Source organism: Petaurus breviceps, unplaced genomic scaffold, assembly GCF_028583685.1.
Source record: "Petaurus breviceps papuanus isolate PSGF00001 unplaced genomic scaffold, PetGlider_PUasm1.0 207, whole genome shotgun sequence".
NCBI classification, from domain to species: Eukaryota; Metazoa; Chordata; class Mammalia; order Diprotodontia; family Petauridae; genus Petaurus; species Petaurus breviceps.
In genome coordinates, this window is record NW_027185850.1 from 24,228,410 (window position 1) to 24,248,778 (window position 20,369).

The following is a 20,369-nucleotide window of genomic DNA, read 5'->3' on the forward strand; positions in this document are numbered from 1 at the left end:
GAAGGGTGGGCACAACATCCCATGCCATCAAGTGAGAAACAAAAGGAAAATGGGGACACCCCTTAAACAGGGCAGGTAAGAGTTGAGGAGCAGGCCTGCAGATAGCTGCAAAGTGCCATCTAAATGCCATTTTTGTAGATAGCTAGATGGCACAGGGGGCAGAGGGGTTGGGCCTGGAGTCAGGGAGACCTGACTTTGTTAGCTGTGTGACCCTGGGAAAATCACCTCACTTCTGTCGGCCTCAGGTTCATCTATAAAATGGGTATAATAAAAGCATCTTCCTCCTAGGGCTGTGGAGGATGCAATGAGATCCTAAAAGCTCCACAGAAATGGCTCACGAAGATGATGATGATGAAAATGGAAAAGGAAGGAAGTGGGCCAAAGCAGGGGGAGACAGTCCTCCGAAGACAACCCCACAGACGCACAAGAGGGAGGAGCTTCTTCGCTATGGTTATTTTATTTTATAGTTAAGTCCATATATTATATAAAACAGAACAGGAAAATGAACAAGTCTATAAAATCCACGGAGGAGTTTGGATGACAAACCACAGAGCGCACTCTCTCTCTCTCTGCCGCTGTCATCTGCAGACCTCTCGGGGTTCTTGGTCTCCAAAGCTCGGCAGCTGCAGAGTCGTCACGCCACGCCGGGAAGCCATGATGATTTGGATGATGGTCAAAGAGGCCCTTGCAGATCCTCAGTCTCTCCCTCAACGCCTGCTCCAACAAAGGTCAGACTGGTCATGATGCAAGGTTTTCCTCCGAGGCGTTAAGGGAAATTCTGGCGAAGAAGTAGCCCTGAGCCTTCAAGAGGAAGTCCAGACATGTTGCCTGGGGCCAGTGAGCCGCCTAAACACTGCTCTACTCTATGCACACACATTGGCAGGGCCACGAGCTACAACAGGGACATCCAACCCAGAAGTAGGTTTCAAGGTCAACAGCAGGGAAGCAGGTTAAAGGAACCCTTTCTGAGCCGGCACCGTCATCCCACAGACAACCCAGTGGATACAGGGGAAGGCTCTAGGCCCCATTTGCTTCCAATTCAACACAAGGCTGCCAGTTCCAAACTTGCTGGAAAGAGAGCTGTCTCTGTCCCTCAGAACAGTTGAGGCCTGTTGGGATGTCAAGTCTCTTGGCAAAGGCATACCAGCCCCTGCCAGCTCCCCTAGATTTAAATCCACTGACTGCCACACTCCATGGAAAACAGAAGGCCAAGAGTGGGCCTCCTGTTCCCCAGGACAAGAGAAACAATGCTTTACAAGGAGAGGTGTCTAGCTGTTCACACAACCCTAGATGGAGAACATCCTTCTTGGTCTAAACGAGAGGTGAAGAGGAGCGCTAGCAAAGGCTGATCAACGCATTCTAAGACAAAAGGGGGCAAAGAAACATCTAGGAACAAAGGAATGGAGAGAGAAACCCTTCTAGGTCTGACCATGGAGTCAAAGGCTGCAAGGCCTAAGGCGTCCCCTAGCCCGTGCCCTGGCAGGAAGCCTGTCCCCCAGCTTTCAGAAAGATATTTTAAACACAGAAAAGTATTGGCAAATACAATAGTTAGCAAAGCAAATTGAAACCCATTCTTTAATGTTCTGATGTCTTGAGTCCTTGAAATACAGACAAGACACTCACTTCTCACTATTTCTGTGCACTATTGGGCAAAGATAAAAAGAAAGAGACTTAAAGATTTGTTTTATTTTCTACTGGGGGCAGGGGGGTCAATAGAACCGTTACCCAATTTGCTCTCCACTGTACATACACACCCCCACACACTCATACACCCACATAGAACGCACGCGCAAACACACAAAAACCCTCAAAGCTGCACCAATACTTCGTATTTTGACCAAAAGAGTAGATCCTGGGAGAAGTGCAAAATGCAAAATCAACTGACAGAAAAATGCTGAACAAACAGCATCGTTAATATACAAAATATTTATATTACTGAACTATTAACAGGTGACATTCTCTGCCACTGTACAGCTCGGGAGCCGCCTGCTCCTTGCTCCAACCTAGTCCATGCCGGCCGCCAAGAATCACCACACACTCTAGTTGGCTTCATTCTTTGATGCTTCGTCAAAATTTTCTACGAGATCTGAAGAAAAGCAGAGAAATGAATGGTCAATGGCATGAGGTTTCTTCTCTGCCGCCACGGTGATGGCAACACGGCCACAACACCACTAGGCTGGGCCTCTCACCCGGCCCTCCCTGGGGAGGTGTGCAGGGAGATGGGACCTAGGCACCAATCAGTGCAACTCCCATTTTATTGCCCTGCAAGAATGCCAGCTACTGTCGGAGCCAATGCAGGCAGCCAGCACAGGCCATCTCTGACTTGGAGTTCTTATGGGAAATCTGGTGCTGTGTGTATTTGGATATTTGAATCAAGTTTTCTAGGACAAAATATCAAAGTAAACTTCATTCTTTTTCTATTAAACCTCAATGACTGGGGTTTTATTGGCACGGATGAATACTTTTCCTGTAAACGGACTGACATCCTCTTCGTGGTCCGCTTCATGAAATAGGGGGGCTGAAATCTTATCAGTTGGTAGACAGCTCCAACCTTCACTGTGTTAGGTCTTTGAAGACAGATAACAATCCACCCATCACTGGGCTTGGCAGGCCTCTCCTGAGCTGGCCCTGAGGGAAGCACACTGCCGGGGGCCACGCAGAACCCCAAGTGTGCAGGGAGAACAGAGGCGGCCTTAGGGCAGTCCCCAGCCTGGATGGCAGGAGTCAAACACACCGATCAAGCTGAAGGCACAAACGCCAAAGCCAAAGACAGGAGCAGTCTTTAGACCCACCTGGCACGTCATCATCCTCTTCGTCAATGTCTTCGGGTTTGGGGGTTTTGCTATCCAACACTGAAAAGAACGTTGAAAACACTGAAGCCACCAACTATAAGTGTTTTAAAACAAACCAAACCTCTCTCTCTCACAGTTCCCTCCTCTCTAAACGAATCTGAACATTTACAGGAATCTGAACAGGAAAAGGAAATCCTGTCAATCTTATTACTGCAGATTTGGGGCTGACAACATCAAGAGAGCCTTCACCCTAAATCAGACACAGAGCAGTTCAAATAGCGCCTCTCGTTTCCTCATCTGCCAAGCTTGGAGGTCACTTCAGCCCTAGGTCTGTGACAGCTTCACAGCAAAGCCAAGTTTCAAATACACCCCCAAATTCAATCAATCAGATGAGGTCGGAAGACAAGGACTTCCTGTCGCACACAGCCCGGATCAACAAGGGCCTAGGGAGAAGCTCATAGAGATCACCCAATCCCAGAACCTGAGGGCCTCAAAGGACCCAAAGACCATCCCTCCATGGCTTTCACATAGCCTCTTACTCTGAGAGTGTTACTCTCAGTCAATAAAAATTCACTCATTCTGTGCATGCTGTATCACCAACAAATCCTTCCTAACTGAGTGAAGTGGTTTCCCATGAAAGACACAAAGTAAAATCCCTTCACCTGTGGGCTGTGGGGTGCTAGCGGAGAGGCAGAAGGCCCTGAATCCAGATACCTACCTTGCCTTGGGAACTGTTCAGCTAACTTTCTAAGACTCGTTAAGCTGTCAGCGCCAAGCTGGCTTAATATTCCAGGAAGCATTTCTGTGATTGGCTTGGCTTCTGCATGGCCAGTGATTGCAAAGGTGTTGGCGGAGAGGGAAGCCTGGACTTTGGGATTGTTGAAATGAATAACCGTCCCATCATCTTTAATCATGTTCACCTGTTTGAACACAAGACACACAGAAGGTTCACAAGTGTCTCACCACCTTTTCAAAAAGTAATTATCCCAGGGGCGGCCAGGTAGCACAGCGAGTAAGAGCACCGGCTTCAGTGTCAGAACGACCTGGAGATCGAATCCTGGGCTCAGCCACTTAGCACCCACCCAGAAACACCTGGCCTTATAACCTTGAGCAAGTTACTTAACCCCAATTGCTTAGGGGCGGCCAGGTGGCTCAGCGAGTAAGAGCACCGGCTCCAGTGTTGGGACGACCTGGAGATCAAATCCCAGGCTCAGACACTCAGCACTACACTGTGTCTGTGTAATAACTGGCCGTGTAACCTTGAGCAAGTTAACCCTGATTGCTTAAAAAAAAAAAAAAGTAATTATCCCACTAGTACATGGACTGCAGGCTCCTAAAGTCGCAACTCTTTCCATACTTCAGAGGGGGATCACCACACGGGAGAGAAGGCCAGTGAACCTCCAACCAGAGCAGGAAAACTGCAGAGCCAAAACTCACTGCCAGTCCTGGCCCCGTTTCTGCGTGGACACATCACCAACTGCCCAGTGGGCCTCTCGAACAGAACTCATTTGCATTCCTCCCAAGCCAAACCTGGTCAAGGACACACAAACTCCAAAACAGTCTCCTCTACTCCAGGTGTCCAACCAGCTGCCAAAGATGGCAGTTTCTATCTCCATATCTGTTCTCCAGCCCTTTCTCACCACCCACAGAACCACTATCTCTTAAGCCCTGGTTTCTTTGAAAGCCCATCCAAGTGCCATGGTCTAGGGGAAGCCTTTCCTCATTCCTTTGTTCTGTTCTTTCCCCAAAGAACCACCTCAGTTTGATTTTGTACATCTTTCTGTGTGTCTATATGATGAAGTCGATCAGGGAAGTCTCTGGATGATTTAATTCATTTTTGTCTTTGTACCTACCCTTAGTGCCTGGCCCAATGACTGGTACACAGTAGACTCCTAATAAAAGCTCACTGACCAGGAGAGGGCAGAGCAGAGCCATCCTTTCATATCCTTCACTTTTTTTTTCCAGCATTGTTTTTATTTTTGGAGGGGGGAAGGTAGGGCAATTGGGGTTAAGTGACTTGCCCAAGGTCACACGGCTAGTTTTTGTGTTAAGTGTCTGAGGCCAGATTTGAACACAGGACCTCCTGACTCCAGGGCTGGTGCTCTATTCAGAGCCACCCAGCTGCCATTCTCCCCCCCATATCCTTCACTTGGACACACTGTGTGCTCACCCTATTAACAGAGCCAATGACTGAATTGGTGGTCCATTAAAACCACCAGGTCTTTCTCATGATTGCCACCTCCCTGTAACCCTTCAGGTTAGAAGTTAAGAAACCGAGGCTGAGAGAGGGGCTCTGAGGCTTACAATGCTAGTGAATGCTCACTAACATTTCCTCCAAGCTTTGTAGCATCTGTCATAAATTACTGAGAGTTGCAGCTCAGCTGTACCAGCAACACCCACTCCCTACTGAAGCCTCTTGGGACACCCAAAATAATGCCCATCAAGAGTTTAGAGCTAGAAGGGGCCTTAATGTTCATCAAGCCCAATACTCTCATTCTACAGATAGGAAAAAGGGAGCAGATGCTACGGACCTGCACAAGGAAGGTCACACAGCTACCAAATGTCTGGGCAGGATTTGAATCCAAGGCTCCTAGACTCCCAAAGCTAGAACTCTTCAAAATACCACAACTGTCAAAAGGATACATGTTCTAAACATGACTGCTCTTCCTTATAGCACCATCTCAAGGGCGAGTCTCCCCCATGTCTTAATATAACATCTCCCTGACTCCCTGCACACGTGGCCAAGCCGCCAGAAGGAACATGTTCATAATGACTTAAATCACACGTGACGGCTCATCCCATTTTGGCAGAGGGACAAAGGGCTCAGGCTGTCCCCGGCCAGGACTCCTGATCTGCCGCCCACTGGCTGCTGGAGGAAGAATCCCCGCCCCCCACATCCTTCAGAGTTCTCCTCACTACTGCTGTCCTTTCTGTGGACATAGGTTGGCACATAGCAGGATTTCACCGTCTGTGACTTGACAGATGCTAGGCTGGAGGCCACACTGCTCAGGACCCCCCCCAGCTATCCCTGACTCCCACTTCTCATCTTGCCCGGTTGGGGAGAGGGAGAACGCCACTCATTTAGGTGCCACGGCTCTGAGATGAAGGAAGGCCCTGTCCCTACAGACCCTGGCCCAGGCCACGGGGGCTCCTACCAGGCATGTACACCATTCACCAGGATGTGCTGGCATGGCTGAGCTGCAACTATGAGTAATTTTTTCCATGGGGAAAAATGGGTGTAGCATCAGAAGACCATATAGCACTTAACTTCAGTAATCCCCTGTGATACTTCAAGGAAGAAATGCCAGCCATCCCACAAGGATGATCACACAACCCCTCCACAGCTAGACAGATGGTCTTGGATAGAGTCACTGAAAAATCCTCCACCCTGAGGCCAGCCTGGGGATGAGCTCAGCTAGGCTGGCTTGGGGGCAGTAGGGTCCAGCTTCAAAACCCTTCCAATGGGGTGGCAAGGCCAGCCAGAATTCATGATCTCCTGAAAGAATCCTTAAGACCCACCAAGATGAGCCAAACAGGAGGCCTTCAGAAAGAACACTTAGGGCACACTGTGGGCTGAACTGGAATTTAGGTTGGCCTAGGAATTTCCATTGATTTATATACTGTTTCTATGCAAAAATGTACTCCAAGTTCCAAATAAGAGAGTTTTAACCCAACAAACAACTACTCAGAACTAACTCTGTACAGAGCACAGTGTGAGGTCCTAGGGGGAGGATGCAAATGAGATAAGTCAAGGCATCCACTGCCCTATGAAGCTTGCAGTCTGTAGCCTGATGAGAGAACTAGAACACAGGGTATGTGTGCCAGCCAGAGCACCCTAGACTGGCTGGGCCCAGTGATCCTTGCTTAGGGAGATCTTCACTGTGGCCACGATGCTCCTCAGGGCCTCAAAGAAGAGCCAGGGCAGCACTGCACCAAGGGAAGGCCAGGCCACTTTCTCCAGAACCTAGGAGGGCGAGGATGTGGCATGGGCAGGCAGATTAAGGCAGACCCCACAAGGGGACAGCTGCTTTCAAGTTAACAAGAACATCAGTGACTCTAGATTCTAGAAAATATGCAGAGAAGTAAATCAAGTCTATGGTTTAAAGCCAAAGAGCCAGTCAACTCAAGACCAACTGAGTCTATGAAGAAGGACTCTCAGAGAGGCACTGTGAATGTGTGCACATGTGAGCAAGCCTGTTCACTCCAGGGCCTTGTGAAACCCTGCCTACCATCAACACAAGCTCTAGAAATAGCTTCTTGAGGGAAAAGAAAAGGTGAGAACTTGTTTGGGAAAATCTTCCATGGTCTTTATCCATGCCTTAATCATTTCAGTAAGTGAACAAGTTACCTACATTTGGGCCATTTTCACCAATGGTGGTTTGAGAGTCTTAATATAGTACAATTAAATCTGTATGTGAGGCCAGGCTTCAGGAAAGTCTGCTGTGACCATGTGTAACCACACCAATGTTAGTCATATGAAAAATGACCTCCCACCCAGCAGTCCGAAGTTCTTGAAAAAGACCAAGAACTTTGGGCTGATTTTTTTTTCATTCAAAAGTCAAAGCAACTTTTGACATTGGAGCCTAGTGACCTCACCTCTTCAATACCAGCAATATTATTCACAGCCAATTTTTTGAGAGAACTCTGAAGTTTCTTGTCATCTGCTGTGGCCGTTCTATGTACCACCTTCTTCTTTCTGCGCGCTGTGCCCTAAGAGAGGCAGACAATGGGAAAAGCCTTAGTCAGCAGAGTCCCACATTCCCACATTCACATCATCTCACCAGATCCCACAAAGGACGTTGGTGACTCTCATGTTTAGTGAAGGGCTCAGGAGGCCACACACAACAAACAGTAGGGGCCTGTTCTCAAGAGTTTAGTTATTCAACACCTTATCCAACGGTCAAATGGTACCATTTCAACATCTGTGCTTCATGGTTAACTTGATAATCTGAAAACATTACAAGCAATGTCTGCTCAATCCAATGCCATCTTAAACAAAATAAGCAAGTTCTAGAAACCAGAGGACTCAAAAGCCATTACTCCAATGGCTCTCTGATACCACCAAGGTAGGTGGTTCCTTCAACAGCAGATGGCCACCATCCAAGCCTTGAGGACAGGCTCTAGTTCCTAGACTGCTCCCTACTTACTTCAAGTGGGATTCTTTTCCCTACATTCCTGTCCCATAAGCACCTTCATACTTACACTACAGCTAAAACCTTTCTTAAAAACACCACAGAATTTCAGAGTCTGGGGGCCAGTCAAGTCACATACATTAATACATCACTAGAAGTCCATGTAAAACAACTAAGTAACAAATGAAAAGCCTACATTTTACTGGGTCACATTATCAAGGGAATCCATATTAGACTGCTCCCAATTTAACAGGCGGAACTGCAGCCATGGATTTCCAGGACCCTACTGGGACAGTCATGTATGTTTAGAGTCCCAGGCTAGACCAAAATAGGTGACCTAATCAATAATGTAACTCAAATCCAACTAACAGCAAAAGGCCAGAGGTCCCTGGAGCAAAGTCTCGGTGCCTTGAGACCAAAGGCAGAATCCCCTTGCAGATGACTGGAGATGGGTGTAGTGAAGCTCTTTCTGCTAAAAGAGCAGGAGCCTGACCACCAGTAGATACAGTCAGGTCTCTTCACCGGTGGCAGGCCCCTCTCATGCTCGGCATCATTAAAGTGCGAGTTTACAGTATAGCTGATGACACCAGCTGTAGCACCTCGGAAAGCTGCTCAGAGGCTCCCATTCCTTTCTCCAACTCCTTTTACAGATGAGAAAAGTGAGGCAAACAGGGTGACTTGCCCAGGGTCACATGGCTACTAAGTGTCTGGGTCTGGATTTGAATTCAGGTCTTCCTGACCCCAGGTCCAGCACTCTATTAAGGCCCTAGAAAAATGACTGCCCATGTTATCCTCTGAAGGGCTTCCCTGTCAGTGATGTGCTGGTCAATGCTAAACACCCAGCAACACACTTTTCAGTTTAACATGGCATTACTATTAATATTTTCTCCTTCACTTTCGGAAGTCTAGATAAATCAACAGAATAATAAATTAAGCCCTTATTCATAGCCTCTGCTAATTTCTGAGGGAAATTTCACATGGAAAATTGAACAACCAGCTCTCCAGTTTGAGGGGAGACCTGGCTCCCTCCCATAGCATCTATATGTCTTCTGTCCCACATCATGTACATTTTGATTATAAATCAACTATAGATTGTCTTTTGTGATTATAGTATCACAAGGAGTAGCCCTCCCTAGCTGTTAGATATGGAAGGAATACAGCACATTAGAGTGTCATGGCTTGGAATGGCCTCAGAAAAATAGGATGGGTGAACCAACAGTTGGGAGAGCAGACTGAGAAACACCTCACTGGATATTTCACAGGATTGTTTTTGCAGGATCAATCAACTAACAAGCATTGATTAAGTTCCACTGTGTGCCAGGCCCTATGCTAGGGATACAAGCAGAAGAAAGGGAAATAATCCCTACTCACAACGAACAAGGACATCTATAAATATATTTGGCATAAATATAAAGTGGGTAGATACAAATATGTATAAGGCAGCTGGGGAGAATCAGGAAAGGCTTTGCACCGAGGGAGGTGCCTGATGGAAGGTGGGAACGCACCCCAGAAGGGTGGGATGGCCAATACAAAAGCTCAGCGTGTCCTGGGGTAGGAACAGAGAGGCCAACTTGGCTGGACGCCAGAGTGCTGGAGGAAGTAATGTTCATGGAGGCTGGTGCCAAGGTGGGAAGGACTTTGAAGCTTAGATTGGAGTCTAGAGGCAATAGGAAGCCACTTGAGTTGACCAGGTAGGAGGATCCCCTGGTCTTGCTTTTCCTTGGCCAGCTGAGGGGGCAAGGTGGGGGGCAGGGCAGCTCCTTGAGCTTAGGCACAAGGTCACGGCTGGCTTCTGGCTGTCTAGGACCTGGCACAAAGCAGGCCATTGATAAATGCTAGCTGCCTAAAGGATCAGTCCTTCAGCTTGGACATTTCTTTCCATTCTTTTCAGAGAAATCTCTCAGATATTTTACATGTGCCTCTGCCTTCTCAAATGGAGAACAGGAAGCCTAATTGATTTTTTTTTTTTTTTTTTTGCTTTTTGGAGGACAATTGGGGTTGAGTGATTTGCCCATGGCTAGTTAAGTGTCTGAGGCCGGATTTGCACTCAGGTCCTCCTGACTCCAGGGTCAGTACTCTATTCACTTCGCCACCTAGCCGGCCCCAGCTAATTAATCTCTTCTTGAGTACCTGGAATTACTGTGTGAACATCAATTACTCTAGGATGTTTTGATCTGAGGCTCCTCCTGACCCAGCTCTCACCTGCCCCCTCTCCTTTGAGTATTATTACTGTTGTTGCTGCTGTTAATCGGCCCATTTCTGATTTCTCCTTCTTCACCTCCTCACTGGGGGCTTCTCACCTGCTGGGGGCCAGAGAACCATAAGACGGTGACTTCTCAGGCTCCCGAGCCTGCCTCCCTCTCTCTCCTCAGACACAAACCCAAACCCCAGCTAATTTGTGCAGGAGCTCCCCCCACTGCCCCGGGAGACAATGGTACCTTCTCTCTGAGCTTCCCTTCCTCTTCCTCCTGCTTAGGCCAACACAGCTGGCTCCCCCATCAGAGGGCAAGCTCCCTGAAGAAGTAACCCACTGTAATAAGCAATCAATAAGTGCCGGCTGGCTGCCGAGGCCAGGCAAAGGGATCTCAAAGATTCAAGTGCACTGGCTTAGTTGTCATGCTGAACTTTTCATTCCTTGTAACTTGTCACCCCCGGGGCTTAACTCCCAGACCCTGGAACCCGAAGGCATTTCATAAAGACCAACAGACTGACCGATGAACTGTGACATCTGAATCTGCCCCAGGTTCTAACTTGGCTCAGACACTTAGTAGGTGTCTGACCTAGATAGACTAAGATACTTTTCTCTGAATCAGTAAAATGAAGGTGTTTGGCTAAATGATCCCTAAGGGCCCTCCCAGCACAAAGTGATTAATTAGTCCCTATCATTAAATGCCTATTGTGTTCTAGAAGGACATAATGGAAAAATCTCTACTCTCATTACATTCCAATGGGGGCAAGGGGTCCTATAGAAGGTGCTGCTTGGGCTGAACTCTGAAGACTAGGAACTCCCAAAGGCAGAGGTGAGAGCAAGCCAGGTATGGGCAAAAGCACCGAAGTGGGAGGGAACCAGAAGCAAGCGGACAATGTGAGAAGAGCTTTAAATGCCCAATGGAAGAGTTGCTACTCAATCAGCTGCTTATCTCTAGTTTCCCAGCTCTGTTTTGAACAGGTGACTTCTCAACAGATGTCATCACAATGGGTCCTATTAAGACAACTGTGCCTTTTCCCTGAGCAACTGGGCCCAGAGGAAGGAAGGCTAGGCCTTTAGCAACTAGAGGGAGAGCCTGACCCTGGAACATCAGTGGGAGTTCTCAGCACAAGGCCCTTTCCCAAGGAAGTTGAATCCCTTGAACAAGCCTGTCTGCTCACTATACTTGGCCATCATGAGCTCTTTGGCTTAAGGGGGATGATCAATGGTCCCAAGTCCCATGGCTGCCGCACTGCTGTTGGACCAAAGCAAAGAAGGCTGGTTTTTGAGTGAGAGGACAGGGGTTTGAATCCTTGTGATTCCCTTACCACCCTTCAAGCCCCTTCAGCTCTCTGGACCTCAGTTTCCCTATAAGCCACATGAATGCATTAGGCTAGATGAGCCCCAAGGCCTCCTCTCCTGTCTGCTGCTCCCTGGAATGGAACATCACTTCCAACCTTTACAAGCTTTGGTGTATAAGAGTCCACACTCACCTTGCCTCCTATCCGGACCTGAGCCTGAAGCTTGGCTAATTTCTCTTGATTCATGCTGCTGGTGGGATCTAGAAAAGAAGAAGATGGTTTTAAGTCTCTGGAAAGTCTTAACAAGCTCTAGCAAAACTGGAACCCTGCCCTTGCAGGCCTCAGGCCCCTGGGGTTCTCACCACCTTGTACTGAGTGACCACCAGTCCTCCTGGCCCAGCTTCCTGGATGAAGCCTTCCAACCCCACATCCCATCAAGACGGAGACAAGGCCCAGTGGATGCCAGCTCCAACAGCTCCTACACCAAGCTGCTCAGACTTTGAGAAAGAGGCTCAAGATCCTCAAATTGGCCTGGCAAAGGGAGAGAGACTTCTGGGGATGAGTCCAGAAAGCTGATCCTTGGTGACAAACTCTATGGCTGTGGCCACTCACAAAGCCTATCTACTAGGAGAGACAGGGCGAGTCAGGGAATGGAGTGGCCATAGATGGAACTTCCTGCCCATCATATTTAGTAACGGATAGAAATTAAAATGATCCCAAAAAGGAGGTGCTGTGAAAGTCACCAATTTTGAGACACCTCTAGGGAAACATTATTCCCTTCTTTTGGCTTCAATAATGATGAAATAAATCCTCACCACCAGTTGGTACTGGTGTTTAAGCAAGGATTTTTTGGGCAGAGCTCTCACCTATTACAAAATGCCTTAATAAAGAAAAGTCTCAAAACCAGACCATACCCTCAAACTATTTCCCACTTCTTTTCAGACAGACTGTCCATGTACAAGCAAAAAGCCATGTGAGCTGAGATCAAATGTGATGAATGGCTGGATCTCCACAAACTAAAAGAAGTGAACACAAAATAAGGATGTCTTTGTCCAAGATAAGATGATGAAATGAGTATCAATGAGAGGGAGCAGCCCAAGCCTCCCTAAAGGGAGAACTCTAACAGCCACAAAATCCTCTCATGCCTCCTCCACAGGCTCCTTGTTTTCTGGTGTCCAGAGCACTTTTCCATACAATTTCTTCCTTGATCCTAATCTCCACACTATTGATAGACTGTGGAGGAACACGCTGTTACTTCAAAAGTACATGTCATTCTCTAGCTGAGTCTCAGCCTTTTGTTCTTTAACCTTTTAAGGCACAAAAGGAGAAGGGCAGCCAATCAGTCAGCCTTGGGTTTGGGAACCACTGGCCTCAGCACGAAGGTATGAATCCCGGGACTCTCCTCCTTTCTCACATGATCTTGGACTGACTCATCTTTACTCCCCTATCGGAGCATCCAAGACCAGCACTAGCAGCACTAGCGCTGTCTTTGGGGCCCTGCTGCCTACAACAATACTAGGTGCCAGGCACTGTCCTAGTCACCGGGAATGGAGATGAAAGTGAAATTGTTCCTGCTCTCCCTAGCTTACACTCCATCAAGGAAGGTGCAACATATGCACTGAGGGAGGTGATAGGGTCAGCCCTGTGGCCTGGGGGCTCAGGAAGGAGGGATTGTAAAAGGCAGAGAGGAGGACAGTGGGTATTGTAAGCATGACACACAGCCAGCACCCAAGGCACTGAGACAGGCTGAGGAGATGGCCCATCACGTGTGAACAGGGAGGAGGCCAATCTGGCTAAGAGCGGTAAAGTGCACATGATGTCGGAAGGGCAGGCGGGGTCTGTTTTAAGGCCAAATAGAGCAGTTTTTATTTTATTGAGTACTGGTAAGTGGCATGATCAGACCTGTGCTTTACAAAATCAGCAGCTGAGTGGAAGATTAAGTGGGGAGAGAGCTTAGACCAATCAGGAGGTTATTGGAGTCCAGGTGAGAGGTGATGAGGGAGAAGATGGAGAGGCAGAAATGGCCAGGCCTGGCAAAGACTGAATATGTGCAGTGATGAAGAGTAAAGTCTGGGAGGCTACTGAGCTTGTCGGCCTGGATGCCTGGAAGGATGGGGGACACTGGAAGAACAGGGAAATTTGGGAAAAGGGCAGGTTTGGAGGGGAAAAATCCAAAGTGTTCTGGACAAGTTGAGGCTGAGATGCCAACACACCCAGCTGATGCTCAGAAGAGAACAGGGATGGATCCTGAGATCTGGGAGACGTGCACAGAGATGTATCAAACGCCAAAGAGCTGCCAAGGTCATCACCTGAGAGGGGTTACAGAGAGAGATTAAGCCCCAAGACGGAGCTCCGAGGAACGTATGTATGGCCATAGTTAGAGGGAATGACATGGGTGATGAACCAGCAAAGGAGGAGAAGGAACCAAGGACACCACGGGAAGGGAGAGTCCCTAGTCATCTGGTCACTGAGTATGAAGCTATGCACCTATGCCTATCCCTGTGCATGGGGGGGGGGGCGCTGGGCTGGGCTCGAGCCACTGTGAAATTCTGAGGAGTGTTTTTCAGCCATGAAGCCTGAAGACAAGACCATCTCAGTATCTGGTGACCAAGAAGGCCCAGGAGTTCTGGAGGGAGCTCTTTCAGTGGAATAATGAAGAAGTTGGATAGCAATGGAAAGTGAGACATAATAAGTGCAGGAAGCAAGCACAGGTCAGTAACTGGAGAGAAGCTTAAGGTCTGATGACAGGATGTTAAGTCTGGGGGAAACTTGGATGCATTTGTAGGCAGCAAGGGAGGACCCAGTAGAGAGAAAGAGACTAAAGATTAGGGAGAAAAAAAGGGATGATAGTGGGGCAATCTAGGAGAGGGGATGGAATCAAGGGGACATGCTTAGGCTGGTGAGAAGCATCACCTCTTCACCAATACCTGAGGTAAAAAATGGAGGCTGTCAAGGGGTTTGTGAGATGCAGAGAAGCAGGAGCTCCCATCAGATGAGCTCTGTTTTTTCAGTAAAGCCTGAGAGGGTAAGCGCTGATGGTGTGGGAGTCTTGAGAAGAGAGGTTAGGAACAGTCTCATTGGGTGACAAGAAAAAGTACTGCCAGGCTGCAGTGAGGGCCCAGTACTGAACAGTTAGTCTGTAAGCATTTATGAAGCACTAACTATGTCCTAGGAACTATGCTGAGTGCTGGGGACACACACGGATGGATGGATGGCAGGACACCCCCCCACACACACACTCACCCTAGCCCTGGAACTCACTTAATGATAGGGGAGCCGACACGTAAATATCTAGACCCATGCAATGTAGATAGAGTAAATGGAAAATGGAAATTAATCTGGGAAGGAAAGCCATCAAGAAGATCTCTTGCAGGTGCTTCCTGAAGGAGGCTAAGGAAGCCGGCAGAAGAGCTGCCTGCCAGCAGGGGAGGGGGCAGTCAGGGCAGAAGTGGGAGACAAAGATGTGCTGTTGTCCTAGCAGCCCCACTGGGCTCAGTGGGTGATTTGCTTCAGCTCCATTCAGCAGAATGTGTGTAGGAGGACAGGAGGTGGATGGTGGGAATAAGCCAGGCATTTAAGAAAATATTTATTAAATGAATATTTCTCCTCAATTTTTAAAATGCCTTTTAAGTTTGCAAGATATTGTTAAATTGTCTTTTACCTAAATACATAAAATGCAATTAAGTCACCAGTCCTGTGGATTCTGGGTACAGAACCATAACAAGGGGAAGGGAGGGGTCGTAATTAATGCTAATTTGTATTTGATCTCAAAGAATGTCACAACCACATCCCCATGAGGTGGAAATGACACCAGCTTTGCAAGCAGAAACCTTAACCTGTGTGACCTTAGCTAGGTCACTTCCACACCCTCAGCGGGTTTCTTCCCCTTAAAAGCTGGTAGACTAGATAACAACTCAAATGCACACACTGCTTTATACTTTGCTACATATTTACACACATGATCTCATCTGGCTCTCAAAACAACTATGTGAAGTAGGCATCATTATCCCTACTTCACAGCTGAGGAAGGTGAGGCTGAGACCTTCATGAGCGAGGTCATGAAGTGTGGGAAGCAGAATGGAACAAGCCCTGGTCTCCTAAGCCATGCACTTCTCAGTGATTGCAGGGCCCCCTTTAACAACTACAACCCTAGGGAGGAGAGAGCTCACCTCTATGTTACCAAACAGATGAGGAAATGTTAGGCATGTACACATTCACACTCTCCCTCTCAAACCCTCTCTGGCCCCTGACAGCCCACCGGGGCACAAAAAAGTGAGTCCTGATTGGAGCCCAAGGTGAGACATGTGCCCAGAAGTCAGGGAGAGTTTACACTTTTATCACTCCTCCACCTGAGCCCTACTGCTTATGGAGAAAGGAACCTGGCTAGAGGCACAGGATGCCAATGCCAGCCCTGCCACTGCCTGGGGTTCTACTGCACCCATCTCCCACAGTGGTCTCCTGGCCTTCAGCTTCTTCCCTTTCCAAGCCATCCTTCCGTAACAACTCTACATGCACGGGTGTGACCATGTCACTGTTGCCCAAAAGCTCCCTAGTCACAGAGAGCCTCAGCCTGGGCCAGGAGGCCTTCCAGAACCATCCATCCCCTACTTTGGTCAACTCCAGATCAACACCACTCAGTGAATCACATCCACGCTGTCAAAATCATTCTTCCCTTGATGGTCCAAGTGCCACCACCTCCACGGAAGTCTTCGGTATTAGGAACCCCCCTCTCCCTCCCCCAAGGGGTCTATTTCCCAGGGCACTTTTTCTATTATTCTTCCTCATTCTGTCCTTACTACTCTCCCCAATCACTTATTTGTGGGCCTGATCATCTATGTTAGAATTCAAGCTCCATGAGGGCAGGCCCCATGCATGATGCGGATCACTGTTTGCTGAATCCAATGGAGTATTTCTAGGCAGAGAAATTTCTCTACAGAAATGGAGGGAGTACAGCACCTGTAATGCTAGGCAATGGTGCTACATAAACTGAGTGGGCCTGGCACTGCTGGTTGTCTGGTGGGAGGAATGAGCACCCCCAGCCTTCCCATCCATCAGAAGCTGTCACTTTTGGGGTTCTGGCTCCACTCTCTGGGAGGTGGAACTCAGTTTCTTCAGCTATAAAACAGGGAAATAATGTTGGCCTTTCCTACCTTGCTAGACTGTCAAAAGGAAGGTGTGCTTTAGAGAAGATGGACATGGCATAAATGAAGCTAGTCTTGGTACTTGAGATACCCACAAAGTGAAGAGGGGTTAAGTAAAGGTGGAGTTCTGGTGTGCTGAAGACAAACACAAAAACCTCTCTTGAACCAAACTGCCAAGAGTCCATCCCACAGAGTTTCAAAGAAGATACCTTCCCCACCTTCAACAAAGAGGCATTACAGAGACAAGAAGGCTATCTATCTGGGGAGAGAGAAAAGGTAGGGAGGAACAGGAAGGGGTGTGGAGAGGTATCTCCTGGACCCCAGCAAAGGAGGGTGGGAGTCTGGGCTCGGATGTCAGAATGAGAAGTGCCTTCCAGAGCAACCAGGGACCTAATGTCTCAGGCGTGGGCAGGACCCGGGACCTGCACACAGGCACAGCAGTCTCCCCTCAAACAGCACTGAGGAGGGCTCCTACGAGAAGCCCACTGCAGCCTCTTGATGACAGCATGGGGTCACTGGCAAGTCGGTGGCAGCCTCCCCAGTCCCAGGCCCTGCACACCAAGGACCAAGGCCCAGAGGACCCAGACTTCACCACCCCAGCCCTGCAGGGGCCACATAGTCCTATCCAGCCCTAAACAAGAATCCCCTCGGTCAGAATGCCCATCATTCCAGGCTGCTTAGAGTCCATCACAAAGAAGCTAGGCAGTCCGTCCCCGCCTGCCCCGCCCCCAGCTCCCCAGGTAGGGTGATGCAGCTGGCAATCCAGCGGGTCTGGACTCCTGACCTACACAGTACAACCTGTGGGATGCAAATCAGGATGCCCTCTCCGAGGGGTCCGCCATAATCTCTCAGGCCCCCCCGCCAGCTCTGCAGACTCTTAAAGAGGCTGGACTTCCCCAAACTCTTCTCCCACTCCTCCCCAGCTGGGAGCTGCTGTGTCCTGGAGGAGAGGGGTTCAGGCCCTCGCTCCGCTCCCTCATGGAGCCACCTCTGGCACGAGGGGAGCTTCTGCAGATGCTGGAGCTATGATCAGTCCCCAAGTCCGGGACGGTCTGCTCGTCTCACGGCCTGGACCCGGGCAAGTTTCTGGCAGGGCAGGTCGGCACCTTGCCCCACGCCCCCAGATGGGATGGGATGGGACCTGCCCAGGGCCACCCGGCAGGGCTCTCTCTCCAGGAGGCCACGATGGAAGAACCTCTGGGTCCCTTTTGTTCCTCCCGAGGGTTTGCAGAGCCGCCCGGCCCACTTCTCAGACGGGGAAACTGGCCGGGTGCTAACCGGGACAAGAGGCCGGCCAGGCCCCCTGCACCATCAGGAGACCTGGGGCACCATTCAGTCCCGCAGCACAGCCGGCAAGGCGCCCCCTTACTTTACAGACGGGGAAACTGAGGCCGGGGACACCCCCTTCTAGCTGCGCTGGGAGGGACCCGGGAGCCCGGCCCTCACTTTAGAGACGGGGAAACTGAGGCCCGGGTAAAGTCCACGGGCTCCTACCTCTCCACTGGGTGCATCCCTGGGGCCAGGGGTCCCAGGCTCCCAACTGAGGCTGAGGCAGCCTCCTCCCTCCTTTGACAAGTGCACTGGCGGAAATTCGGGGTCCGCGGGGCCCTAGGCCCTCACTTGATAGAGAAGGAAACTGAGGCGCAGGAGGGCCCCCAGGTCCTCCGGGTCGGCGGAACACCTGCTTCGGCAGAGAAGGAGCCCGAGGCTCAGAGAGGACCCGAGGAGGGCCTGCCTCAGTCTCCCCCTCCCCCTAACGGCCGGGCTCCCGGGCCGACGCTGGGCCCGCCCCCGCTCCGCCTAGGCAACCTGGGTTGCCGCGCCCTCCAAGGCTCGCTCACCGCGAGCGCCTGGACCGAGGCTCCAGCAGCGACCGCTTTACCTGGAGCCGAGGCGGGGGCTTCCTCCGACAGCAACACGCGGCGGCAGCAAGATGGCGGTCGCAGAGGAGGCAGAGAAAGGAGGCGGTGGCCGCGGGAGCGCGGACACGTGATCCCACCCGGCCCACCTCCCGGCCCCCCGTGCAGCCAATCGCCATGCGCACCCGCTGGAGGGGGGCGGCCGAGCCCTCGCGTCCAATCGGGTGGCGGAGGGCTCGTAGGCGCGCCGTGCATACTGGGAACTGTAGTCCCCGGCGGAGTACATTGTGTTCCTCGCTAGGACGTCTGGGAGCGGGCAGTGAGCGAGTTTTTGTTTGGCATCCTGGACGTTCCTGGGGCATTGTCACGGGACTGGGGAGCAGCTCCCTGGCGTGTGCGTGGGAATACGGCGCGTTACAGATGCACTTGTCGTTGTGCAATCCAGAGGAGGGAATCCGGAGGACGTGGGGCGGTGTAAAAGCAACACGTTTAGTTTTCGGAGACCTTTAAATAAATTCAAGAACACTTTTGAGACGCCTGCTTCAAGGCAGCCACCATCTCATTCATGTCCCAACTTTCCAGCTCAAGCAGCGCTTACTGTGCTTAGGGCTGGTGCAGAAACAGTGCTTGTCCTCAAGGAGCCTGCACTCTGGGGAAACAATTGAAGCAACATGTATTAATGAGTTATGTAGAACACACACGTAATGTTTTATACCAATAGCCCCTCATCTCTGCAGAGAAGGGACAGATGTACATTTTTTTTTTCTGTTTTCTTCAGGGACAAGCTTTTTACAGTTCCATCGTTTTCATTCTTGTACCACTCTTTGTGACCACATTTGGGGTTTTCTTGGCAAAGATACTGGAGTTGTTTGCCATTTCCTTCTCCAGCTCATTTTACAAATGAGGAAAATGACTTGCCCCGGGGTCACTCAGCTAGTAAGGGTCAGAGGCCAGATTTAGACTCGGGAAGATGATTTTTCTTGACTCCAGACTGGCATCACCTAGCTGACTCCGACAAGCTTATTGTCACTGTCAGTAATGTCAGTAAAGTAATGTCAGTAATGTTTCCCGTTTACACCTCCTAAAGCTCAGGACTGACCCCTCACCTCCCTTCTGAATAAACTTCAGTGGCTTTCTATTGCTTCCAGGATCAAATACAAAATACTCCTTCTGGCATTTAAAGCCCTCCAGGATGCTAGTCCCCAATTACCAGTGTTCTTCCACCTTGCTGCCTGACCAGTACCATCCACTGACACTGATTTCTTTGTTATTCAAAAAACGCTTCTCATCTCTGGACATCTTCTGCTCTCTCCCTCTTTCCCCAACTCTGCCCACTGACTTCCTTGGAGTCCCAACTAAAAGCCCATCTTTTACCAGAAGCCTTTCCCAACCTCTCTTAATTCTGTTAGTTATCTCTTATTTATCTTGTGTGTATTTCTATGCATATGTACATGGATCCTGGACATAGATTGCTTTGTCTATGTTATTTGCTTGTTGTCTTCCCCTCTAGATTGAAAGGTCCTTGAGGGCAGAGACTGTCTTTTGTCTCTTTTTGTATCCTGGAACATAGCAGGCACTTAATAAATGTTGATTGATTGATTGACTTCAGTCAGGGCTCTGAATTTCTCACCTTAGTCACTTTTAGGGTACAGGCCATGACATTCTTGTACCACAATTTGTTTAGCCATTTTGTAATTGATCCAATTGACTCACTTTACAGAGGAGGAAAATGACACTGAAAAAGCTTCTATGTTTATCTAAAGATCATTCACTGCTATCTGGAGAACTGACTTGTCTCTACAGCCCCAGACCATTAGAACCCTGCCTCTCTGAATCCTACTTGCTCATAGAGATTTGTAGTTTCTATCTTTGTATCTCAAGGGTAGAACTCTGGACTTTTCATTTTCTTTGATGTGAATGCTGACCTCGAAAAATCATCCATTTAGAAAATATTTA

At 49.4% G+C, this 20,369-nt stretch overlaps 1 protein-coding gene across 2 annotated transcripts; it reads right to left on the bottom strand.

Annotated features, from left to right (window-relative positions):
- Positions 1-1,911: 1,911 nt before the first annotated feature.
- On the bottom strand, positions 1,912-18,561 carry LOC138164984 (transcription factor BTF3 homolog 4). 2 transcript variants are annotated; one of them, XM_069093004.1, is made up of 6 exons: positions 18,437-18,561; positions 11,606-11,673; positions 7,389-7,502; positions 3,511-3,712; positions 2,793-2,852; positions 1,912-2,086 (listed from the first exon to the last, which is right to left on the bottom strand). In XM_069093004.1, exons 2-6 carry the CDS (start codon positions 11,657-11,659, stop codon positions 2,040-2,042), a joined length of 477 nt encoding a protein of 158 aa, XP_068949105.1. In that variant the 5' UTR covers positions 11,660-11,673; positions 18,437-18,561; the 3' UTR covers positions 1,912-2,039. The 2 variants fall into 2 exon arrangements, with proteins under 2 accessions (XP_068949105.1, XP_068949106.1); XM_069093005.1 differs by lacking the exons at positions 11,606-11,673; positions 18,437-18,561 and adding an exon at positions 10,127-10,145.
- Positions 18,562-20,369: the final 1,808 nt, after the last annotated feature.

Bases quoted from the DNA above. Each gene is read 5' to 3' on its own strand.
- LOC138164984 (XM_069093004.1), bottom strand. From the start codon at position 11,659: ATGAATCAAGAGAAATTAGCCAAGCTTCAGGCTCAGGTCCGGATAGGA. The intron at 2,853-3,510 runs GTAGGTATCTGG...CGTTCTTTTCAG, and splicing joins TGAACAGTTCCCAAGGCAAG to TGTTGGATAGCAAAACCCCC. The intron at 2,087-2,792 runs GTGGGTCTAAAG...GCTTTTCTTCAG, and splicing joins AGAGGATGATGACGTGCCAG to ATCTCGTAGAAAATTTTGAC.